The 27,853-nt window shown below is 35.8% G+C and overlaps 1 protein-coding gene across 1 annotated transcript in view; it reads left to right on the plus strand.

Moving 5' to 3' along the window:
- The first annotated feature begins 522 nt into the window (after positions 1-522).
- The window catches only part of LOC149534201 (uncharacterized), a 42,450-nt gene continuing 15,119 nt past the window's right edge, over positions 523-27,853 (plus strand). Inside the window, exons 1-3 of the mRNA XM_089803135.1 lie at positions 523-796; positions 4,568-5,320; positions 6,907-7,079. Of these exons, the coding sequence (XP_089659261.1) occupies positions 533-796; positions 4,568-5,320; positions 6,907-7,079 (1,190 nt within the window). The 5' untranslated portion in view covers positions 523-532. The remainder of the gene's footprint in view (positions 797-4,567; positions 5,321-6,906; positions 7,080-27,853) is intronic.

Below are 27,853 nucleotides of genomic sequence, written 5' to 3' on the forward strand. Positions count from 1 at the left end.
AAGCTCAAGAACCACAACATAGAATTTCATATTAAACATGGAACTTAAATATGTAGAATGAAAACACAAAAGTATAATCAATCAAATTATAACCAACTTTTTGACTAAAAACAAAAAAATTAAAAATTAAAAATTAAATAAAAAACAACCTCCTTTAAAAAAAAAGAAATAGCATATTCCACCTATGTTGCATGGCCTATGTAGCTTTAAATGATTAAAGCAAAATGCAAAATTAGAGATCCTAATTTGGCCTCTTTGGAAATAGGTAATTCCCGTGAGTTGATTTCGACGAGGGAGGGAATGGCATAAGGTCAAAAAGAACACGGAAAAAGAGGAGGGCAAGAGGAAACTTTGGAAGAACCCCTGTAGCAGTCGATTACTTCTTCCACAAGACAAGAACCCAATATCCGATGTACAGTACGGATGCAGACTAGAGCACCGCATTGAACACCTTTTAAGCAGCCTACTGCTCCTCGAAAAAGACGTGGGCATGTATAAGCACACTTCCAGACTAAAATAGTTAAACTCGCTAATGGCGTCCCAATTCAATTCATCCAATGCAAATTCGCTACCAACTGCGAATGGAAATTTGAATACAAACGCAAACGGGGTCTCGGCTTCCTCGTCTTCTTCGGTTGTGGTTATCGAATGGCAATGGCGAACACAGGACCTGCTCTGGCGTTCTTTTGACCCTACCTTCACTTCTGATATAGAAGCGGCCAGTGCCTCGGGCATCACCCCTGTTCGAATAGGTGCTGATTGCGTTTACTATTTTCAGCCTCGAACCCTAAAACAGGTACAATCCTTCCCTCCTCGTTTATTTTGGTTGCTGTTAAGAGGTTTCGCTAGAATGCGAAGATTTTCGTGTACGCGCGATCCATTCCCATGAATCCCCCCGGTTTGGTCGTCTTAAATTGAAACTGCTTTTAAAGTGAGATTGGGCAGAATTACTGTAAATCCGCTGGGCTTTGGGGCTTTCTAGGTTTCGCTTAGAGAGAGCGTCTCAGGGTATGGTTCTATGTTCAGGGGCTTCTTTAAAACTTCTGTGGGTGCTGTTGAGATTTTGGTAATTTTTTGAAGTTGATGTTCCGACAAATTTAATAGCGCAGTGCAGTTTAAAAGTTTAAGTTCTAAAATTTATGGATGCTGGCGATTTCATTAAGAATGCTTTTATTTCTTTCCATGTAGAATCTTAAATATTAGCTAACGGAATGTAAAATATCAGCTAACTGACAAGTGACGGAAATTTTTTTCTAATCTGGTGACCTACCCCAATTTTACGCACTAAAATATGTAGTCCTAAACAGTAGGGGTAGCTTATTTTCAAGGGAAGATTGATATATTTTTTTGGTTTTATAGGACTACTCACTCCATAAAATAGATACTCAAGCACCTCTCATGATACCTTGCTCTCAGCATTTGATCTATTTTAAAGTTGCATGCTTTCTAGAGTTTTGGTGTAATTTCTTTATATGGCTCAGCTTTCATTGAGCTCAATTAAGGGCAATGTATCCAGCTTGTCGGTTAATTTTTGCAGAGAATTTTTATTTTGGCTATGTCATTTGTATCCTTAAAGAAAAATGCGCGACCAATGGCAGAGTTAGGCGTGATTCCAGGGCGAGGGCATGCAGCTGTTATTGGAATTTAGTAAGGATTTCAAAATTGTTTCAGCATATATCTCGGATACTCATGGGAGGGCCTTACTATTGCTCACGCCTTCATGGGGAGAGAGAACTTCGTTCTTAGCAAATTGATGCATCTGGAGAGGAAGTTGGCTGCGCCTAGACATTTCCTGAACTTCAGAACATTTGTGTCTAACAAAAACCAAAATATAAAACTTCCTTACAGACAAAAAAAACAGAATAAGAGTAGGAATGATAAGTTTAAAGTACTCAGGTTGAGTGCTTCTAAACTTTCTCTGGAGTCATGGGTTTGCTGGCCTTTGTTAGCTTTCCCACGCTGGGACGTGCTCAGCCTTGATGATTCAAAGTGAGTCTCATAACACTGATTTGGAGCTCTAGTCCACAATCTTAGCATATGTTGTATCTTAAAAATAAAAATAAATCTTTTAGCATGGTTCACAATACTGTTAAGGTTTTTGAACCAGAATATAAGAATGCAATCATTAGAAATACAATAACAGATGACACAGTTATTATCCTGGGAAAACCCTCTTACTTGAGGAGAAAACCAGCCAGACCCAAAAAAATCTGATATTGATCTTTTTTTTTGATAGGTAACATTTGATTTTGTATTGATATTAAAGAGAGGAATTATAATATTGCCATATGTAAATTTTGGCCAAACACCTTACTACCTTATATCTACCCATCCCCATCCATAAATATTTGTTTTAACAAAAATTCAGAGTACTAACACCCTGCCAAAAACACTAGCCGCCCGAACCAACTAGACCACCCAGGCAAACAAAAACCAAAAAGTGCTCAAAGAGCAGTCATCGACACCCTCCACCAGCTACCTGTTAATACTCCTTGAACTAGCAAGCCACCTCCTCCGGTGTGAATGTTGGAGTGGCTAGATTGTCCGACTCAAGCCTCGTTCTTGGCTTCCCCTGCAACACTCGAAGACGCTTGTTGCTGCTGCTTGCTTCCACTTCATCTAGCAAAGACACATCCACCCACAATGCCCTTCACCATGGATGTGCCCCCCTCCTCCTGGGTTTTCTTCACAAGCTAATGTTCTAGGATCTGCCCTGGAGCTAAAACGCTCTTGTACAATGTTGCCTTTATGAAACCCCACTTGTCCTCATCCGACACCCAAATCCTTCCTTGCAGAAAGTCCACAATCTTCCTCTAGCCCTGCTCTGCTTTTGGGATGTGCACCCCTTTCGGACTTGCAGAAAAACCAAACAACTAGGGGTTGAACAAAAGATTCCCCGCCACCAATCAATCTCCACGTCTCTTCTCCCATCTATGCCCACACCCAAAACAACACATTCCACTAACTCGTCTAATCCTTGCAGTCATTGTAGGTCGACACAAGCTGCAACCACCTTGCATACTTCCTCCTTTGTTTCACCATTTAAGCTAGTGCAACAAAAAGTGAAGCCACGTATAAGTTCGAGCGCCATTTTCAGTAAACATCCAGGTACTTTGGCCTATACATCTGTTGTATGCCCTCCAAGAAATCCAGATTATCAAAATTGAAGAATGTTCTTCAATCACTTATCTGAACCCAACGCAATATTCACCTCCATTTTCGTCGCCCTTTTTTGAATATCTGTGTTATGCCTTGGCTTCCTCCTTATAAAAACTTGTTTTGAACACTCTGGAAACAAGCATATGCCTGGGTACCGAGTAATGATCTCACCATCCGACACGCGCTGGAGATTATGATCTTTGGGTACTGTGAATGCCGTCAAGGGGTGGGGTCATAATTAAAGTTGAATTTCCCATACGATCAACAAGGATGTATAAAAATTATTATGTTTGGCCATTGAAAACTAACTTACTCTCATTAATCTACACCAAGAAGTCTAAGGTCTTCGTATATTTCATTTTGAATCCCCAAAGCTGCATTTGCGCCCATGTTGGCCAGCTTATCCACCACCCTATTTGCTTCTTTGTAGGTGTGGGAAACCTTAGAATCTTCAAATTCCAATAAGAGTCTTCTGATCTGTTGAGTATGTTTATCAAGTTGCCATGCTTCCATCTTCCCTTTCTTTATTCCATTAATGATTATCTTCGAGTCCCCTTCTAGGTGGACTCTTTGAATGCCCAATTTAGCTCCTAACACGAGAGCCTCTTTGTCGCGCAACATTTTGCCACATTATTCCTACTATCATTCATACATTTGGCCACAAAGGGAAGGGTGTTGTCCTCATGATCTCTCGCTGCACAACCGCACCCCAAGACCCTCAGGTTTCCCCTGGCTCCCCCATCGAAGTTAATTTTAACCCATTCTCTCTCTGGTGGAATCCAACATACCTCTCCCCTTTTCGGATTAGGATTAACCCTATCAAACCCATGAATGGGTCTATCTTATATTGATCTTATACTGGTCATGCCTTTTGACCATTCTTTAAACTTAACTAAATGTTAGTCATGGTAATGTTTAGATTTATTGTTATATATATAATTTAGAATTTTTTTCATATTCTTTTACTTTTTATCGTTATTATTAAATCTATTTAAAAAAGGGGACATTGCAGCCTCCCTGTCCCCATCTGCAAGACCATGTGGAACATAATACTAATCTGATCCACCAAGTGCCCTATACCATCACTTATTTGTGTTAGTTGCTCAACCTGGCAACTTGAGAACCTATTTCAAATATCATAGAGTGAATATAGCCTGTTTCTTATGTCACTTCATACCACCTTTGACATCAATGGCAACTTTGTCTTCTCAAACTCTGACATCAATTCTAGTTTCTTTCATTCATAGAGACATTAGTTACATCTCAGTTTGCATAAAACATTATTGCTGTAGTTTAAAAAGTATGAAGAGATCATAGTCATCTACAAAGTATTTATACTAGTATATATTCTTTAATTGGAAATTGATATTTTTCTTGAATTGATAATTTTTTATGGTTATACTTGCAGGTCAATCTTACAACTAAGCGAGAGCGGCCAGTAAGGAGACATTCCGGAAGTCAAACTGCTCATTGGGAATGGTGGGAGGCAGAGAAAAATCTGTGGCATACATATGGTGATCAGCTGGCTTCTAAATTTGAGTCAGCATGGCATGATTCTATAAATAGCAGTACGAGTAACCAACCAGATGGCTCTGCTGGCGTATTCTTTGAGCTAAGTGGTCGACGTTATTGCATGTTGTTTGAAGCAGATGCTGTAGAGTGCAACACACGAACCAAAATATATAGGAGTGTTCGTAGGCGAACATATCTTCTAAATCATCAAGGAGTTGTTGCATCCACAGCAATGGGAGGATGCAACTCTTGTTTTGCAGCTACAGCTACACAGAGACAGGTAGTAGGTGAGGAGCCGAAACTGTCGAAGAGTTCAGACTCTGAACATTCGTACTTGATTGACTGTCCCAATCCCAAGGATGGGGAAAATTGTTCAATTTGTCTTAGCAGTTTACAAGATGAAGAAGCTGTAGAATTGAATAAATGTCACCATATTTTCCACAGAGAATGCGTAATAACATGGTTAAAAAGTCGACCATCCTGTCCAGAATGTTTAGTAGTCTATGGTGTGATCACGGGAACCCAGCCTCCAGGAACGATGACCGTCCGATGCATTCCAATCACAAGTAGAGATGCTGGAAATGGACTTGAAGGCTACCCGAACACTGATATTATTGAAATCACATACGTGTTTCGAGATGGAATTCAGGTAGTGATTGTGTTCTTCTGCTCACATATGACAGCTCTATGCAAATGAAAGAAATTTTATGGCATATAAACAAATCATTTTCTATACATGATAGTGCTAGGTTTTATGGTTTCTGTTTGGAGTAGAATAGAACAAATAAACTCATGGAAACACAATAACTAATTAAAATTCCTTACCCATGTTATAAATCCCATTGATTATTCGTTACAATTCCAACTTTCCAAGCAGCTAGTAGTAGCTTGTACAACGGTGCACAACACATCCACATTATACTCAAAAAATGTGCAATTAATCATGAGTAATCATGACATGTCATGTTTTCTACGCTATTGTTACAATTTTTTAAGTGTTTTTAAGTATTTTTATATCTATCTTCTAGTTTTTAAATCCAAAAAGAAACACCACTTGTGAGTAGTCTGCATTTCCTATGGTGTTGAATGTGTGTAATGGTGAGTAAAATTTGTTAATTTCTTATGCACATCCTTTCTACTTAGTCTCATATTTATATCTACGAAACCCATCCTGTATATGGTTGCCAGGGTTTGTAGCAAGTTTGTACCTTTACAGGTTTTATCTTGTGTAGCTTAGCGGTGATAATTCATATCATCTGAAATTTTAAAGGAAAGGATCCCAAGAATGCAGAAAAAGAAAATATAGATTAATGTAAATTGATGTTAAGGCAAAATAGCATCTTTTCTAGCTGCAGCACCATCCCATCCAACCACTCAAGCTAGCTTCCAGGACTTATCTAGCTTCCAGTAGTTATAAATCTCCTCAAATGTTTTGTAAAGGATAGAACTTGCACACAATTGTTTTGGATGTCTTGCTGTCTTTCTAGACACTGGTGGCCATGCTGTGTGTTTCAAGACGACCAATTTACCACATCTCTGTCAAGATATTGCTAATAATATTTCAACCATAAAAATTGCCATCAGCTCCCTACAAATATGTACAACAGCACAAGTTTGTAACTCGGATGAGTGCGCTGAATGAGGAATCCAACAAATATAAGGGAATATGTCTTCTTCAACTGGTGACTGTCACTGTGAATATCTGGGAGGCCACATTCAATGGTTGAAAGAGAAAATAATAAGTTGAACTATCGTGATTTATCTCTAATATGCCAGTTTAGATTATCAGTCAACTTCTAGAAGTCAATCTTATTTAAATGGTGAACATTATTTTGTGAAGTATGATAAATGGATAACATACAGATTATGTAGCTGCATTTTTTGTCATATTGCAACATATTTACATGAAGAGATAGGCTGTACCTGTGTTTTGTGCCATGTATACAGCTTGTTAGATTTGGTCACAGATAAATGTAATTTGGTTTTACCCACCAAAAGTTGCTATTATTTACTAAGAATAATTTGCTTCGAGCTGATTTCATTGAGATATAATGACACTGGCAATTGCAAGCTGGGGAATTCGTAACAGATGTTTATTTTTCCACTGAATAGTGAACAAACTGCAGTAAGAATAATTTTCTTCAAGCTGATTTCATTGAGATATAATTATACTGGCAATTGCAAGCTAGGGAATCCATAACAGATGCTCATTTTTATGCACTGAAAAGTGAACAGACTGCAGAGCACCCATCTCCTGGACAGCCATACAGTGGTACAAGACGGATTGCTTACTTGCCGAGGAACAAAGAAGGGGAGGAAATTCTTGAGCTTTTGAGGATTGCTTGGGACCGTCGTCTACTCTTCCAAGTGGGAACATCTGTGACAACTGGCAGAACCAATACTGTCGTGTAAGTTTTAAGTATTATATTTATTGCATCTTTTTCTTTCTGCTTTTGATAAAAATCGCATTCTGCATTAGGTAAAGCTACTGATACATTCAAATGCTACATTTGGCATTGATACAAATCCTAGTTGGTACACTTAGGCTTGGGTAAAAGTTGGCAGACCTAAAAGTTCTTTCTAAGCAAAAGCTTAGCAAAAAAACTGACAGTTTAAAAAATTATTTAAATTTCTTTAAAAACTCTATTTTTTCAAAAATTCAATTGCAAGATGTATCCAGTGATTCCATTAATGAGTATAAAATTATTTTCTATTAATTTGAGCTGAGTTGCTGGTTTGCATTCTGGTTCGGATACGGGTGCAACATTCAGGTTCGACACGTGCTCATTTTTTTTGGGTTGGGTTTGGCTTTGTTTTGGGTTTGTCCATACAGGATTTTTTTCTTATAAAATTATATGTATGTAAAAATATGCTGCAGCAAATAAATTCATACACCACTATGCCAATATTAAAGCAACTTAACAAAATACACCACCACATATATTAACAATCTAGTTCGAATGACATAACTCAATGTCAAAATACACCACCATCGATGTTTCAGTTTAAAAACAATGATGTCAACATTACTAATCAGTCATATGTGATCAAATATTATAAAAAATTATCAACCAAATCATCATCATTATGCAATTGTAGATTAGAAGCACAAATAGTGCCACTAGCAGCAGTACGCTTGCTACCATGATCAATTGCAAATGCATCAAAGCCTCAGATTCTAGTTCAACATCCCAATGTTTTGCCTCCCCTTTTTTGTAAGTAATTCTTTGAGAGTTTTGAGCCTTAAGTTTGAATACACAAAGATCAAGTTATCTGCCTTACCGGATTTTAGTCGGTTGCATTTTATTGAGTGGATGAAGGAGTATGTGGTCTAGTTCCTCTCAGATGATGATGAACTAGCAACCTATCAAGATTTACAAATTTGAAATTAGAGTGAAGAGTTTGGGATATTCATTAGCAAGAATTTAGAAATTAGAATTTTAGGATTGAAAACTTACTTGTGATAAATTTTTGATGGCAATGGGTTGTAGGTGTTGGTACATTTGTCCATGGAAGTACCACCATTTATGAGCATCAACATTGTTCTCGTCTTTAAGAGCGTCAAGACCACAATCATGGGTGCTCGTGAAACTCATAAATTCAGACCTCACTGTAGCTTGCAGGTGCTTGGGAAAGAGTCTTCAAAGGGCTGCCTTGTATCCTTGAGCAATTTCAAGATCTCTGTATTGGGCAACTCCAGTGGTACTCGCTTTGAGGATTGATTGGCTTTAAAACTTTGAGTATAATGCAAAGGCAAGCATATGTAAGGGGGTAGTCATTTTGTTCCATCTCTCTAACATGATTACCTGTAGCTCCTTGAATAACTTTTCATGGATCTTTCTCTCTCATTTATTTAAAAAATTATTATCCTCAATCGTGGAATCAATGACATCATGTACCTCACCCAAGGAAGACCTATCCATGTCTATGTATCAGATCATGCTCAATATAGGCTCGACAAACTTGAGAAGGATCTCAACATGATCCCACCAAGAGTCATTTAGTATCAATGCCTTAATGGGAGCTGCTTTGGTACTATTAGATTGCTTCCATATGCTCAAATTATCGCTGACTACCATTCTAGACAATGCCTCTCTAACCTTGACAAGATGTCTGTAAACAATAGTGTTGGAGGCAAAGCAGGCCTCAACAAACCTATTTTAAGATTAAAACAATAATAAAATTGAAATTTAAGCTCAGGATTAAAATTTAGAATTTAAAAACATAGAAAGTTTACTAAACTAAAGTGACTAGATTATTAAAACATGCATAAAGTTTAAACAATTGAACTTACCTTAAGAGCTCCAATTTCGAGAATTGTCAAAATATGGTTTGTGTCATATGTTAGTTCGTGACAAACTTTTGGATCTCCTGTGCCTCTTCATACATCTATTTTATCGACCCAATTTTAGTGCCAATTTTTTCAGCATTAGGTTGAGTGAGTGCATAGCACAAGGTGTCCAAGGAATGTGTTTGAAGCACTCCTCAACCAATAAGTCGACAACCCAACAATTCTTTGCATTGTTGATTACTACCTTAACTACATCCCGAGTGCCAACTTGCTCAATGGCTTGGATGAGAATGTTTGCAATGAAAGGACTGTTCTTCACATCTCCTTCACAATCCACAACTTTCAAAAACATTGTACCTCTTGTGAACAATGCAATAACATTCACTAAAGGATGATTTCTTGCATCTTTCCATCCATTAGATACTATTGTTGCACCTGTTTTGATCCATGAATGCTTGATGGTTTGCATGGAAGCCTCTACACTAGACAACTCTCTATCCAATATAGTGGTGTGTACCTTCTCATAACCAAGGCCCATGAACCCCTTCGAGGCCTCATTAATTGTTCTCACCATTGTTGCCAATATGGTGAGCTAGCAACATTAAATGACAATCCATCTGCATAGATGCACTTCACTTTGGCTTGATTGATAATGTCTCTAGCTTCATTTTGAAATGATGTTTCCATTGGCCCATTGCTTTCTTACTTACAACTGTTTGTTGAGGAGAAAATAAGAATGGACAACCCTATGCCAGTGGTTCATTGGGAGTGGTAGTTGAAGACAAATGACGTTTTCCCTTTTTTTTGAAGGCCTACCACTTTGCAATGGATGAGAAGTATTTGCCCCCCCAACAACTTCATCTGGTTTCTTTTGTTGTTGAATGTATTTGTTCATAATGTGGTTTGGAAGTAGGGCAACACTCCGTTTACTCTTTGGCTTCCATGTACAAAATTTAATGGATTTTTGAGGAATAAAGCACAAGTGTGCTTTCACTCTACTACAAGAGCTATTAGATTCCTCTTAGCAATGGTTGCAAATCCATAAATAACCTCCTCCACCTGGCATTGGTCGAACCATTTCCACATATTTCTAAAGTCGAAAGCATCTGTTGATTTTGAAGCGGGGGGTTTCTTTTGTTGTTGAATGTATTTGTTCATAATGTGGTTTGGAAGTAGGGCAACACTTTGTTTACTCTTGGCTTCCATGTACAAAATTTAATGGATTTTTGAGGAATAAAGCACAAGTGTGCTTTCACTCTACTACAAGAGCTATTAGATTCCTCTTAGCAATGGTTGCAAATCTGGACATAACCTCGTCCACCTAGCGTTGGTCAAACCATTTCCACATATTTCCAAAGTCGGAAGCATCTGTTAATTTTGAAGCAGGGGTTTTCGATCATAGAAGATATTTGTGAGGAATGTATTGTTGAATCTAAGTACAAAATTAAAGCTCAGTCTTGTTTGTTGAGTTGTAAGCAATGGTCTTTTTTGTTGGAAACTATGATTGAAACAATTGTTATATTGTCATTGATGTCAAATCTACTGAGGAGATATGTTGCTATTTTGATTTAAATGTCATATCTATTTGATTGATGAAGAAGTTACTCACAACAATAACACCTAGAGGAAAGGTTGAGTTATGAAAAGGAAGCTACATCGAACATTTGATTAGTGAGACTTCGACAAGATAATTTGATTGTTTACATTATGAAGACATGAGAAGAGACTGATAGATTGCTTAAGCTTGATAGAGGAATGTAGCAGAAGATTAAGGAAGTCGAAGTTCATGTTGAGTGATGCTAATGTCAACCATGCCACAATAAGTGCCAAGCAAATTTAGTGTTGACTGAGTATCAATATTGACTAATTGACAGTGTCAATGCCGAGCTAGAAGGTCTATAGCGGCCAAGAAAATTAGTGACGGCCGAGTGTCACAACCTACTAATGACTAAGTGACAGTATTTTGAATGCATACAAGAAATCGTGATTTCCAACTGACTTAGTTGATTTCTTGGGATATAGAAAACATGTTGAAGATAAGGATTGATGAGTTGGATCATTTAATTCTAGGAGAGGATTATGTAAGATACCTAATGAACAAATTTAAGGAGAAGTTTCTAGAAAAGGAGAGAAATACAGAATGGTGATTAGATACAATGAACCTATTGGATTAGATCGCAAACCCTAAGATCTACCGTGATTGTGAGAAACAACAAAGGACCATAATTACCTATTTAAGGAGGCATAGAGACAAACTTTAAGAAGGGTGCAAATGAGATATGCGAAGAAGAGAACAAACAAAGAAGTTGTGCGTGTTTCCAGTGAGATGGAACAAACTTGCTAAGGTTGATAAGAAAATCTAAGCAAAAGGCTTAAACTTGTCGTGAAGAGAAGGGTGAATGCTTCAAGGGTTGCCAAGCAAAACAAGGACAGAGGTGACAAGGAAGGCTTATCAAGGAATCGACACATGAATTGGACAAAAAATTGAAACTGCAAAGTGAATTGTAATCATACAGATCAAATCCTACTATTTTCTTTCTAATCATTGTAAACAGTTTGTATTGAAATCTTTTTAATCAAAGGTTGACCTAATAGTCATTGAGGACTTAACAGTCTGCGTAAATCCTTTAACAGGGTGACATTCTATTGGAATCTTTTAGAGTCCTTTGACAAGGCCTCTCATAACAAGGTGATTAAATCCTCTATCCAGGTCACATTTAACATTGTGTATTGTAACCTTTAACATGGTTAGCTCCTAATAGGGCTCACTTCAACAGAGTGAAAAAGTGGTGACATGTTGTTGGCGGTTTTTCCCAAATTGGGTTTTCATGTTAAATCCTAGTGTCAAACTTGTGTCGAATGTTTTAATGTGTTTTACATTTCAAATGTTTGCATTCAACAAGTCTGTTAGGACATTGAACTACTAGTTAATATTGTTATTGAAATTACAGAAGAGATCGAGTTACAGCAGGATAAGTAAGACAATAAAGTGTTGAAGTGTTTGATTGATCAATTGGTACTAATTCACCCCCCCCAGTTATTCTAAACACTCTAACATTTTCAGTATAGGATGGGGAGAAGGGTCACATGTCAACAACAATATTATTAATGATGGTAGGAAGTTGGAGCTATTGTATTAGCATTGAACAATTAATAAAGAAATGTTTAAACTAAAAACACTCACCTCAACTTGTAGCTGTGTCCGGGTCTCTACTTGTAGAAGACAAGATTGGGGAAGAGTGGAAAGTGTTTCTGAGGAAATGAGGAAGGAGGAGGAACATTGTTGGAGAGTTGGGGATAATGAAAACAACGACGCAAAGAGGAAAAATGATGCAAATGGAGGCCATCCGATAGATAAAAACAGAGATGTGAAGTAGATAGACACTTTAGAAAGACGCAAAGCGAAGTCGTTTGATAGATAAAAACATGAGATAGATAAAAGCTCGTGTTTTTTAGGTTTCCTTAGGAAAAATAAATATTAAAGATTGTGGTGCAAGCATAGAAGTCAACAAAACTCATAAATTTTGCCCAAAGTCATTTCTTATTTGGTCAACATTGCCCAAGAACACCCTAGATTCAACCACTTAAATCAAAATTTGCTAAAAACATACCTAAATTCATCCGAGGTTCATTTTATCGAATTTGGAGCAAATGAATAGGTCAAAAAGTGATTTTGACATGAAATTGAACCTCACACATCTTTACGAAAAATCAATTGTTGATTTTGCTAGTATGTGAGCGAATATGCTAAATTAGAATTTGAATGATCTCAATGCAAATTGAGTACAAAATGTATCATCACACAAAATTTTAATTGTTGACAGCTTGATACAATTAATAGTTGACTAGTCGTCTACCCTTATTGTGTGTAGCCAAAGGATGTATTGCTTAAACTCATAATCATTGAGGTGTTTTTGAGCTAATTTGTTCCCCTTTTTCATGGGGATGGCTTCAAATAAATGCCAATTGTGTTCACAATTGGATTCAACACAAAGTTGGCACAAGATGTAGATGGATTTTCTTTGGAGATTTGGGGCGTTTGCACCCCAAACTATCCACCGAGAATCTACAAAATAAATTATTGAAGAGTTTGGATTTTGAAATCAAAGCGAAAACATATTTTATGACATTATTTATATTTGTAAATTAGAAATTCGTAACCTGTACAATGCATGTCAGATAGAGACTCTAAACAGTACACCTAATGTTTGAGGGGTTCTTACTCATGTAGCTAGCTCCAATGAAAAGAACCTCCCTCTTATATAGTCGTGTAACTTCTGAATTTTTGGACAATGATATCTCTCACCTCAACTCGGGGTGTCATTCTTGGGATGCACGTTGTAAGGCTCTTCATAAACTCTTAATCAGAATTTGAGAAGCTATCTAAATAGAAAAAAACAAGGGTTGAGGAAGTTAGCTGTTGCACGAATGGGTCGGTGCAATTGATTGTTCCACCTCCAATCTGCACTCCTAAATCAAATTAAAACATGTCACCCTTGTATTAATTTCGGATGGATTTTTTGTTCTTATCTTTTGCCTTCTATAGTACACAATTGATTTTCATCCTCATCTATTAAATATAAAACTTTATTTTGAGTTTCATGGATTGTTTTTCTGCTAATGTAATAACATTGCCATTATATTGGTGTTTTCGAATTGTAGATTTGAATGTTATATAAATATCCATAGAAGAGACATGTCTATTTGATAATTTATAGATTAATCAATAATTAAACAATATTAATATAACATATCTATATATATTATATGATATATATATATATATATATATATATTAATGCTTGTCTAATTTATGATTAACCAATGACCATAGAGGAATTATCACTAGGTCAATTTAATTTGACATAAGCTACAACCTTAACACTCCCTCTTAGCTAGGGAGGATTGTTATAGAACACATGGAGAGATATCATCTCAATATGATATTCCTGGAATGACATATTTAAGGATATCAACATATATATCCATCGACTTAGTGTTATCTTTCAATATCAACTGAAGTATTATTCAACAAGAAATATCAATTTTATGAAATTCATCATACTTATATTCTTTCGGTATGTGCACTGGTATCAAATCTGTGATGCCTGCCAAAAGAATATGTTACATCTTAGAAAGATACGAGTTATCTGATCTCTGGCACTCCAGGAGAACAACTAAATGTAGTTTATTAGATCACAAACATGACCTTAAGGACATCAACTTAATGTAGTCTCAATTATGACAAGTATCATGACCTCTGACACACTCTAGGACATCGCTAAATGTAGTTTGTCATGATAGGTTCGTTATCATGATCTCTGATAGATTTCGAGACATCGATTTAATGTAGTCTATCATGATAATAGAGTAAGAATGCAAGAACAACAAATATAGTATCATGATCGTCAACACATTCTGGGGCAACAACTTAATGTAGTCTATCATGATACATTTGTTATCATGATATGCAGCACTCCGGGATAACAACTTAATGTAGTCAATCATGATAACAAGTCAAGCCATTGTTAAGATCACCACCTTATAATGGTGTTTTCACAAATACATCAATTGAAGATTTGTCACCTTTCATGACTGTTGGTAAACAGATTTGTCACTTAGAAAGTACGTGATTTGGCCCAATGGAATATGTGCCAAATAAGTTTCTCCAATAGTTGGATAGGCCCTTGGTATACGGCCTCCCTTTGCGTTTAGAGGGGCAACTCCCTCATAAGATGAAATCTTTGATTTTCAAATAAAGATGAAATTCTGAAAGATAGAAAGCCACTGAAGATGAATGCACCAAATGACTTCCAAGCCTTCCTAAATCAACTTCGATCGCTAACAAGAATGATCAAGAACTACACTTGAAGGCTAGCATTAGCTCAATGACGATTTGATGATTCACTAACATTTGCACAATACCATGAAAACATTAATTACAACAAGAATCAACACCCAAACAATTCAGATTTTGAAGAAAAGAGAATGCAAAATGCACTTTCTTTTATTTCTTTACACCAAGAACATAAGAAAATTTTCTGATTACAAGAGCCAAAATTGTACGCACTTTGCAAAAATTGCCTTGCTATCAAACTTACATTCAATTAGCCTTGTATTTGTAGGCTAGTTTGTAATAACTTCCTTTCGGGTTAGTAACTACCTTCAAAGTTAGAGTTTGGGGAGTTTCAGATGTATTTCCTAGCTAACTCTAACTTAAAAATTTGAAAGTTATAACCTTAACTTTTGACAAAATAAAAGTCAAATCCTAACTTATGAGTTACAGTAACACATGCCACTTTCCACCACATAGAAATACCAAAATGCTGATTTCCTTGAGGTAGCTTTCCATTTTCATCTTCTTCCTTTTCCATGGTCTTTGTCCACCAATAATATTGAAGCTTTTGCATTGTGCGAGCCAGTTTGCTCCCCATGTTTTCGATTCGAGCTTCAAATCTTAAGGCCTCAAATGCAACCTTGCAACGAAGTTTTTGAAGAGCGAGGGGGGAAAGGTCTTTGGAGAGTCTTGAGTCTAATCCTCGCGTAAGCAAAACTCTGTGCAGCTGAGCTGATACTAATGAAGGGCTTAGGAATGCTCTGTGAATGTAGGAAGTTGCCCACTCCTTTCCAACAACAGGCATAATTGAGAATATAGGCGAACAATTCCAAGGCGCTCATCCACCATACGCTTATTACCACCACTTCTCAATATATTCTATTGAAAGGCTCAAATATAGTTATTCCTATGTACAATCTTCATGAGGATAGATGCAAGTGAATTCATTTTGATTGATATTGATACCATATCGCATGAGCATGGGAGATTCAAATTTAAGCCAAGTGGCTTTGTATTTAAAAAAAATTAAAAAATTTCACAACACTATCTCCATTCTCTAATTTGCGCACTAGGTGCGATCATCTATTTCGTTCTTGATAAAACATCTCCTTGAAGCAATCTAATCAGACCTGGGGTCGCATGTTTATATTTCATAATTGAATTGGGACAGAAGTATGATATTGGGGACTTTGTTAAATGAATTGGTAGCTATGTCTTCGGCTTTCATAGAGACCCATTGACACCAATGAATTGGTAGCTATGTCCGTCAAACAATTCATGTTCTTTGTACATGTTTCTACAATCTGCATTAAAACATTTCATAGCAGGCTGATTGTGTAGAGAAGTTGCTGGTATATCTCATCCACTGAGACAAGAGAGTCAAAGTCGTTTCTGACATAAGACATTACATCAAACACATATCTTTCTTTCCCATATTCATGTCCATCAATCAACATTCCAAGCTTGGTTTTGGGCATTCTATCAAACAATTTGATATCTTATTAATCCCATTGCACTACACATTTCAAGTGTTGAGCTTTGTTTTTACTAAGGCCATTGAACGGTTAACATTCTTTTTGATGTTTCTTGCATTTTCTTTGTACATATGCGCCCTATCTCCATGATTCCATGTTTGTTCCTTAGTCTCTTTGCACAAACCACACGATCGACGATTGCCAAACAGTGCCAACATACTTTGTGAAAAGGCTCTTTCTACATCAAATTTCAGTGCAAACATTTATTAAACAATAGGTGCTTTGAGGGGACGATGATCATCTTTAACTGTGTGACTTTGTCCCATTGCTTCAAATTTCTTACAGGATTTGTAGCTCCAAAACACATCTTCACAGCACCTATGCGTACACCTGCAAGAGCATTGTTGATATAATAGCTCTCGTGAGTTTCTATTAAGCCTTTTCCAACCATGCCTGAGATGGAAAGTGGTTTTCATATCGTGCCTTGATAACCATACATAGTCTATTCAAAGTGTTGGGGTTACTTTTGGTCTCATTGTACATGATTTCCAAAGCCTCTGTCAAGAACCAATGTTTAGATTACATCCTTTAACTTTATTTCCAGTCGGTGGTTATTTGAAAGTTGGAGTTCAGGTTAGGATTAGGGCAAAAAGTTAAGGTTAGGGTACGCATTTGGACCAAGTTGAAATTCAAACTCCAACTTCTTTCTAAAAGTTAAGGCTGGTGGAGAGAGAAAAGTTTTAGTACATGGAGAGAGAAAAGTTTTAGTTCGGGGATAGATAAGGCTTTCTCATTCCAGTTTACTCTCATTCCCGAATTAACCTTCTTTTAACTTTCTGGGTAAAATATCAAGGTAATAGTGACATAATCCACCTATGTAAAATAGGAACTCACATGATATCCACCATGAACCATATCAAAGGGTGGAACAAGGGCTTTCACCTCAACATCTCTCTTACAAAGAAGAATGTATTACAAGGAATTTCACTTTGAACTTTCTTTTCACAGGGAAGAACTCATTAACAAGGAATTGTACGTGGAAATTCTCTCTTTGAACAAGGATCTTGGGAATTCAGATCCTCTGACTACTCTCTTAGAGGGTCTCCTTGTCCGAGGATGCTTATGATAAACTGCCGAACTCCCTCTGAATCTGATTTCAATCTTCTGACTTTCTTGTGATAAGTTGGTACTTCCTCAAGAAGCCTCAACACCCACAACGATGCCTCAACACCATTCCTAATGCACCATTCTTATTTTCTTGGAAGAATATCCCTCCACATCAAGGAATGGAACAAGAGTAAATCAAGGAAAATGACTCTTTAATTATATAAGTAAGAGACTACCATAAGCTAGTAAATATAATACTCAAAAATAATAAATACTTATTTGCACTTTAGAAAATGCCTCTCTTAAAGCATTTGTCAAATAGTGGGAATGGAACATTGGTTATTATTACCCCCACAATGTAAAATTCCCACTTACATTGTTGAACTGTTTTGCATCACATAAATAATGACAAACTTCTTTTTGTTTAATGGATCTTAGAGTCTTAGTATGTTTGTACTATTGGAGAATGGAATAGAAGTGATCAGGTCGAACTTTCAACTACATTTCTTATAATAACACTATATTAATGTAGTTGCTTTGCTTGAAGTGCTTTTTCTTGTCTCTTTGAGAACATCACATGCCCATTAGTCGAACATCTCATCTTTGTGTTGAGTACTATTTACCGACTATTAAGGGCTCATTAATCGTTTTACTAAACTGAGCCATTGTCCTAATGAATTCTGCCATTATGCAATTTGTTGAAACTCATTGCGTAGATTAGGGAGGAAGGATATGTGTCAACAAAATTTGTACTTCGTAGCATTGAGGAGGAAAAAGAATAAATGAATTTTGTGCTACCGCAACGAGAAGTTGGCAATGTCCTCCATTCAAAATCACATATACAACTTCTCTTACTTAAAATATTCCACCTAGTCGCTCCAACTTGATGATGTGGCATTGATATTAGATACATCAAAATTACACTAGTTGTGACCAATTGCACTTAAATCCAAACTTACAGATCTCAACTCCAATAATGAAAACAATGATGTGCAACAATAGAAAACCATACACCACAGGTCCACAACACAATGACATGCTGCCTAGGGAATCCCTTGATTCGAAAGGAAACCTTGGTGGAAATGGTATCCACAAGATAGTGTACTAATATATAACTTTCTTGTGAAAGGATGTGATCCTGTTAGGAGCTAATTATAATGCATTCAGTACAATATTCCTTGTTAGAGGACAAATCCTTGGTACGAGATTGTGAACCCTTGTTAAAAGGTTCTGACCCTGTTAAAGGTCAATAAGAAAACAAATAGACTCATTGCCTCAATGCTTCAGCAACTGCGAAGAACAAATCTTCTGCATAACATATCCAAATCAATGAACTGATTGATCTGCAACTTTCTTTCCAAAACAATTCCTTTGAAGCTTACCACAATCAACCAAGTCAATCTCTGCACTGCGCTGATCATCCAACATGAGAGCTCGCATCAATAATATCCACAACGACCATACAACTGATACCTCATCAAGGAAAACAACTTAACTTTTTACCCTCACAAATAATTGGTTAGGTCGGCTTGTTAAGGCTTCCCCAATGTAAAATTAATTACATAGGTCCATGTTAAGGCATGCACACCTTCGTAAACATCATTACAGTTGTTACATTATAGTTCTCACATGTTACAATCTAAATATTACATTTAACAATGATAAATTAAACTCTTCCTCAACACAGTCAACTACTAGTAAAATATGCTGCAGGTCATACAACAAAAACCTTTCCAAAATAATCCCAAAGCCTTGCTATCAGGAACATAGCTACATGAACAAGTCCTCTATCACAATTCAAGCTCGCTGACATTGATTTCACCCCATCAATAAGATACAACAAATATGCTATAACTGTCTCTGACACAATTTCTTTTACACTAGTCTGCTACCAATCTTCATCAATCTTACTGCAAGTTATCAAGAACTCAACATAAGAATTAACAAACATATATATGATATCTATACTCTTGTCTACACAAATCTAAGCTCACATATCTCAGCCTGTCATATGCCAACTTTGCTGTGCTGACAATCGTCCTGCAATATATATAATCTCTGTCGTCATGATAATATAAACGTGTTGTCATCAATGACAAAACCTGTGATCAATACAACACAAACAATACTCCAACCACCAACCAAACCTTTGTTTCTAACAATCTCCCCCTTTGGCATTACCTATAACATATGATGAAAAACCACCAATCCAAAAGTAACCAAATAACTTGTTGACAATTGAATACAATTTTTCAAATATCCTTAACATATACAACCTTTACAAACTCTGACACAATCCTTTAATAATCTCAACTGAACTTATCCCAAATGAACTTCTCTCTAAAGGTTGTTCATTGAACTCCCCCTTTGACATCAGTGGCAAAGGTGCACATACGCCAAGTATCAACTGACAATCTGAAAGTGTCCCCCTTTGATGAATGTCTCTATCAAAGTACCTGTAATTGATCAAGCCAATCTGCAACCAAAAATATGTGAAGTGCCAACAAACACTGTTATTCCAAAAACATTACATAAGAGCTCTACAAATAGCTTTGCTCGCTGTAACCACTCCCCCTTAGGAGCAGTACCAAGCATCACGTCCAAATGAATGAATAATCCTCTGAATATACTGGACTGATGCAAAGTTGCATCAATTACTGTACAGTAGGTAAGATCATCACCCCAAGCATAACTCCTAGATACTCAAAGGTGTCTTTAGCTATGGTTTAGTGAATATATCTCCTATGTACTCTTTTGTACTCATACTCCAATCTTGTTTCGTTCTCAATGACCACCTCTCTCAGAAAATGATACATAATTGCAACGTGCTTAGTCTTAGAACGTAAAACAGGATTCTTAGACATGCTAATTGTACTTGTATTGTTACAATGCATAGTAGGTTCATAAAATGTAATATTAATATCCTTTAGCATCTGTTTCATTCACATTGTCTTAGTGCAATTATTTGCGGCTGCAACATATTCTGCTTTTTTCTGTCATCTACATTTCCTACCCAATCAACATTAGCATATGCATACGATGTGAAATCATTCGATTTGTCATCCCATAAGCCAAATTCCATTGTTCCTATCAAATATCTGAAAAATCTTTGTACTGCTGAATAGTGTGTTTCTTTAGGATCTGCTTGATATCTTGCTACAACTTCGATTGCATTAACAATAACTGGTCTTGTGTGATTCAAATATTGTAAGGCACCAATCATTGATTTGTACCTTGTTTACATAGCATTGGGTGAGTCATCTTTGTTAGACAATTTGCATCCTATAAACATGGGTGTTCCAACTGGTTTGCTATTTTTCATGCCTAAATTTACCAATAACTCGTTAAATACCTGTTTTGAGACTAAGTTACCGATTCTGCCTCATGGAGGCTGGATGCAAATGGGTGCTGGAGGCGGATGGGTGCACTGTGGGTGCCACTTGGATGCCACTCACAGGCACTCGGATGCGGACAGATGTCTGTTTCAGGCAATTAGACGCATCCAGGTGCCTGTGAGTGGCATCTGGATGGCACCCACAGGGCACCTGGGAGAATCCACTGGCTTCCTTGTCCAGAAAAGAAAGACAAACATTTTTAAATATTTTTTTAACATGTGGCGTAGTTTAATTAGGCTTAAATCATGAGTAAAATGAGTGAAATAATTAGTCAGATGTAATGAAAGATAAGAGTGATACAATTGATTTGAACAACAATGAGACATTGATGCCTCAGAGAAACTCTTTGTGGGTGAAAACTTCAACCAAATAAGACTATATGCTGAGTGCTAAAAAATGGCTTACAAAACTGATTCCACTCCTTTTGAATTGCAGTAGGTTTCTTTGCAAGGGTTTATTTTGGCTGCTTGTCTAATTGAGCTTATATTGATATGGATTTTGCAAACTTTTTCAACTTTGAGAGCATTTTAAGTTGCCATTTTTGTGAAAAATAGTGAGATGAAACTCTGTCTTCAAACTATAGGGCAGGATTTTTAAAAAATTAATCTATGCCTAAAATCTGAAACAAGTAAACAGATTGCAGATTATGTATGTTGTAGAAATAACTTTCTAGGGGTTTTGCATCTAAACAAAATACTTGAAAGAAACAATGTAGATCATCTTTTGATCTTGATGGTAAGAATAAAAGATTGAAACTACTTATCTCATTTCTTTGCATATACACAGTATTTGTGTGTGTGTGTGTATACACACATATATATACAAACATACGCATCCGCATCCATCCACCCTCCCCCCCCCACCAAAAAAAAAAAAAAAAAAAAAAATCCCACATCCCGCATCCGCTTCGGAATCCACATATGAATCAGTAACTTAGTTTTGAGATATGAAAATGCCATCTTTAGTTTGTGTTATTTGCAATCCTAAAAAGTATTTCATCTTACCAATCATAGACATCTCAAATTCATCTTTCATCTCATCATGAAACTTACTACTTACCTAATCATTTCAACCAAAAATGATATCATCAACAAATACTTCAATTATCAATAAGCCATCAAATATAGTTCTCAAATACATGTTACTGTCTGCATTGCCTTTCTTAAATCCCAAATTCAACAAGTGTTTATCCAATTTTGCATATTGGGCTCTAAGTGCCTGCTTTAATCCATTCAATGCTTGCATACCATTTCTTTTTGTTCAATCAATGGAAATCCATTAGGTTTTTCATATTGGAGATTGTAGCCGCGATAAAGATCTTTATCTCTGGGTGTTAATACCATTATGATCACCTCAGCTGAAAAGGACATTTATGATAAATTATAATATTAAATATTAAGACATGTGTCATTGAACATGCTTTGTGACATGAAAATGCGAATAGTTGTATTTGAAAATAAAGTCATTTTTTGGAAACTCAAGAGACCTTTGGTTATAATGTGAAGAGTTTTGTTATTTATATCGCTTCGAGCAAAGGACATTGTAGACTTGAACATTTTATCATCAATAAAGTAATCTTTTGTTATGTGTTTGGGTATTTCCCTTAATTCTAGAAGGGTTTTTCCAGCATATTTTTGTGTGTCTCTTTTGGATATTCGTTATTGTTTATCTTAATTTTTTGGGCTCAAAATCCAACATGGTACCTGAGCCAATATATTTTGTAGGACTTAAACAATCTTTTATAAACTTGGTGTTGTTGAAGCATCGTCGAGGTGTCTCTTTTTGTATGAGCATATGGATAAAATTTGTTGGGCTCTATCTTTTATTGTTGTGAGAGGTTGTGCATAATTTCTATTTGTCTATGATAGATATCTTCGGTCTACTCTTTTTATGGAGTTTTGTGTGTTCGTATTGAAGCTTCTTGGCTCTATTGTAAAGATGTTTTCCCTTCTTTGTCAGTTCGGTTGCTACACGTTTCGTCTGGTTCTTCTTAGATCATTAGTTATAGAGATCGATCTTTGCCTGTTAGACACCATATGAATGATGAGATGGCATCATCCTTTTTCGGCATACTTGGACTCCACTCGAAATTCTGATGTGTGTCATCACCATGGCATCGTTTGGTTGTGTGCCTTTCTTGTTATTGCTTTGACATGGTCCATTAAAAAAAAATTAAATTGTCGCCTTCATCAAGAACGGTTCAGTTATTTATTGTTCCATCTCTTGTTGTCAGTGAAGTATGTCGTTTCAACATTGGTGGTTAATATCATCGGTTAAGTGAAACACTTATTTACATTTTTATTTATTTATGTGCGATTAAGATATCAGTGATTATTTATAAAGTTTAGAGGTCATTTGTATAGAAAATGCAAGAGTGTCAAATATGTAATAAAATATTGTCATAAAAAGCTGACAATATGAAAAGTTGATGTAAAGAGGATGGCGAAGAGCCATAGGGGGTAACTTAAAGGTTATAGAAGCTGGACAATCTTTAAATATAATGTATTGGATGTGATTTACATGGTGTATCAAGAGTTGAATGGTTGGAGAAGTTTTTGAGGAGAATAGAAATGAAAAGAAGTTTTGTTTTTCCAGAAATCCAACTGTTGTTTCTATTGGTATGAACACATATGCAAAGATACAAATATCTAACTTATATTTTCGGAAAGGTATGACAGTTGGCTTTAATTTGGTTTTGGTTAGGTTCTATTTCATCGTGATTTGAAGAAGTTATGATCATTTGTGAAAGTTATTAGTGAATATTTGATGAATTTTAATGTTGTTCCAGCTTATAAATTTTTCTTAATTGATGCGCAAGAGCCCATTGTTGAAACTTTTTGAGTGCTCAATCCCACAAGAAGTTTCCATAGATGTAGCTATGCACCATTTTTGGTATCAGAGCAGCAAAAGATCTGGGATAAGAGAGGATAATGGCTTTTACAAAAAATGAAATAGAGTTTGTAAAGTTGTTGAGTAAGTTTATGCAAGATAAGAAAAAGAGAGGAATTAGAGAGCAAGAATAGAAGAGAAAAAATGAGAAATAGTAGAAATTAAAGAGGGTTTGAGATTAGTAAGGCACTTGAAGAGTTTAAGATACTAAAAGAGGAATTAAAGGAATGTATGGATAAAGAAAATGGTGATTTGGAGCAGCCATTTGTTGAGAGTACAAAGGTATGTCAAGATGGGATAGATTTTATGGCGACCAAAGAAGAAGAGAAGATTTCTCCATTTGAAGGAAATAAGGAACAAATTGACTATGATATGATTCTGAAGCAGAATATGGATGAGATAGTGGTTGATAAATCTCTATGTAGTGAGGTTGTTGAAGAGAAAGAAATAAGTCAAGATTGTTGATTGATTGAAGAGGAAATGCATGAATCCCTTGATATTGAAGGTTTGGGACTTATTGATAACCAAGGAGAAGAAGAGGTTTTTGATTATAACTGTTTTCTTATTGATGAAGGGAAATGTGAAACACATAATTTTATTCATGGGGAAGTTTTTATCCAAAAGGAGTATTTGACAACATCCATCTTAATATTGATGGTAAATTTTTTTCTAATGATTTTTACGCAAGTAAGCAGATTTTATATATGGTTAATTATGATGCATATGATGAATTGGGCATGATAGTTGCAACCTTGAGCCAAGATCCCACCTACCACTCTATTGATCAAAAGAACAATTTGGATCCATTGAAGATCACCTCTAATTTTTTTGCAAGAGTATTACATCATGTTACAAAAGAATTGGACGACGAGAAAGAGGAGGGACAATCCAACGGACTTGTATTGTTTTGTCCCCAGGAGTATGATACTGGAGGATCATGGCATAAAGGATTTTCAATGTTATAAGATTAATTTTGGTCATGTATATGATGCTCGAGTCATTCAAATGTAATACAATAAAAAAATGACGTGAAGTTGTAATAGTTGCATTATATGCAAAATATGCCATAAGTAGCTCATAAGAGGGTTTAAAGGGTTTGTTGTCCTTGTGGTTATTTAAAGTGTATGTTTATGTTAGTAATGGTTTTATAAAGTTTAGAGGTAATTTGTATAGAAAATGCAAAAGTGTCAAATATGTAATAAAATATTGTCATAAAAGTTGACAATATGAAAAGTTGATCTAAAGAGGATGGTGAAGAGTCATAGGGGGTAGATTATAGGTTATTGAAGTTGTTAAAGCTTTAAATTTGATGTATTGGAAGTGATTTACATGGTATATCAAGATTTGAATGGTTGGAGAAGATTTTGAGGAGAATAGAAATGAAAAGAGGTTTTGTTTTGCAAGTTTCTGTGTTAATTTCCTGAGTTATTTTTGTAGAAATCCGACTGTTGTTTCTATTGGTATGAACACTTGAAAAGATACAAAAATCTAACTTATATTTTTGGAAAGGTATGAGAGTGAGCTTTGTTTTGGTTTGGTTCAATTTCATCGTGATTTGAAGAAGTTATGATCATTTTAGTGAAGGCAGGTCTGAACTTGTTTTTGAATTAGTAGTTTTGGAAAAAGTGTTACAACTTTCATTCTACTCATTAGATTTGGCTGTAACTTGGAGAAAATATTTATAACTCATTCATCATCACTCTCTCATAAAAGGAATTTATCATATCTATTCATTTGTGAAAATTATAAGTGAATATTTGATGAATTTTAATGTTGTTCCAGCTAATAATTTTTTCTTAATTGATGCTTAAGAACTTACTGTTGATACTTCTCAAGTGCTCAATCCCACAAGAAGTTTCCGAAGGTGAAGCTCTGCATCACTTATCTTCAAGTAACATCGCTCTAGCTGCTTCACTTACTGTTCTGTTTCTTTTATCTGCTACACCATTCCGCTGTTGTTTTAAGTGCAAAAACTTGCCTGCAAATACCATTATCCTCACAATATGCATTGAAATGATTAGAATTAAATTCTTCACCTCTGTTAGACCTCAAACATTTTATTCTTACACTTGATTCATTGTCAACTTCTGTTTTGAATATCTTGAACTTATCAAAAGCTTCAGTTTTTTCTAAATTACCAATAAAAAGAATGAAATACCTCTCACCATAGAATGTTTTTGTCTTTGTAGGTCCACACAAATCTGTATGAACAATCTCCAACTTTTCTAAAGTAGTAAATGTCTTGCTTGGAAAAGTACTCTTCTTTTTGTTTAGACATCAAACATTCCTTACACATCATGTTGGCAGGTTTCATAATCTTAGGTAGATCTCTCAATCCCTTTGAATTCCTCACCTTCACCATGCTATTAAAGTTTATATGACAAAATCTTCTATGACATAGCCAACTGTCAACAACCTTTGCAGCAAGACAACTGATCTCAGTATACATCTAAAGTATTAGTCTTACCATCAAGAGTAATAGATCCTTTTCTTTTTATAGGACAAGGTGCATTGCTACCTACTCTAAGTACACCTCTATCATAGCTCTTAAATTCAACAAATTTATCTCCGTTACATGTCATGTGATGTTAGCATCCACCATTTATAATCCAGATTGATTTCTTTATCTTAACATTTGAAATAAGTGCTTTATTTTCTTTAACACGACTTTCTTCCTCAATAGCAACAAATCCAATTTCATCTTCATCATCACTATCTAGAAAATTAATCTCTTTAACTTCAATTTCATCATCACTAACATACAAATATTACTCAGGAATCCTTGATTTGTAAGGTCTAAGCATCTCCTTAGGTTCTCTTTTAGGACATTAAAAGAAAAGTGATGAATTTGCTTACAATGCCAACAAACAAAAGGAGCTTTGTTCTTGAAAATACCCCTACCTTAAGGGTTTTCTCAAAGAGGACTTGATGCTCTAATACCAATTGTTAAGACGTAAAGTCCACACACAACTGAAGGCGTGGGGGGTGAATCAATGGTGACCACGTAAACTTAAATCCAAACTCATAAATCTCAATTCCAACAATTAAAACAGTGATGCAAAAGAATAGAAAACTATACAACATAACACAATGATTTGTTGACTAGGGAAACCTTTGATGAGAGGGAAAACCTGATGGGGATGGTACCCACAAGATAATGTACTATATAAGTTGCTTGTGAAAGGATGTGATCTTGTTTGGAGCCAATTACAATGCATTTTGTACATCAATCATTGTTAGAGGACAAATACCTATGAGGAAACCTTGAACCCTTGTTAGAAGGTTTCAACCCTGTTAAAGGTTGATAAGGAAATAAATAGACTCACATCCTAAATGCTTCAGCAATTGTGAAGTACATATCTTTAACATAACATATCCAATCAATGAACTTACTGTTTTGCAATTTTTTGCCATAACATTTCCTTTGAAGCTCACCACAATCAATCGAGTGAATCTCCGCTATGATCTGATCATCCAACTTGAAAGCTCGCATCAACAATATCCACGACGATCATACACCTAATACCTTACTAATAATTAATTAGGTTGACTTGTTAAGGCTTCCTTAATGTGCAATTAATTACATAGCTCCATGCTAAGGCATACATGCCTTAATAACCATTATTACAATCTTTAAATTATAGTTTCCACACGTCACAATCTAAATATTACATTTTACAATGATAAATTGAATTCTTCCTTAATACAATCGGTTGCTAGTAAAGTATATTGCACGTTACACAACAACCTTTCAAGAATAATCCCAAAGCCTTGCTATCACGAACATAGTTGCACGAAGAGATCTTCTACTACGATCCAAGCATGCTAACATTAATTCCATTGCACTAATAAGATAAAACAAAATATGCTACCATCTTTGACATTATTTCTTGTACATTGGTTTGCTACCAGTCCTCATCAATCATTCTGTAACTTATCCAAAACTCAACATAAGATCCAATGAACATAGATATGATATCTATACTTATTCGTCTACACAAATCTTAGCTTACATAGCTTAGCTTGTCATATGCCAACTTCATTGTGCTAACAATCGTTCTGCAATATATAGAATCTTTGTCTATCATGATCAGATAAAGATATGTTGTCATTGTTGGAATCATTGATGTTGTTACATTAAACTCCCGAGCTATCATTGAATATCATAACAACTAGAGACAAGTATCCA

This window comes from Cupressus sempervirens, chromosome 10, assembly GCF_028749045.1.
Source record: "Cupressus sempervirens isolate cs-2001-9-10 chromosome 10, ASM2874904v1, whole genome shotgun sequence".
In the NCBI taxonomy this organism is placed as follows: Eukaryota; Viridiplantae; Streptophyta; class Pinopsida; order Cupressales; family Cupressaceae; genus Cupressus; species Cupressus sempervirens.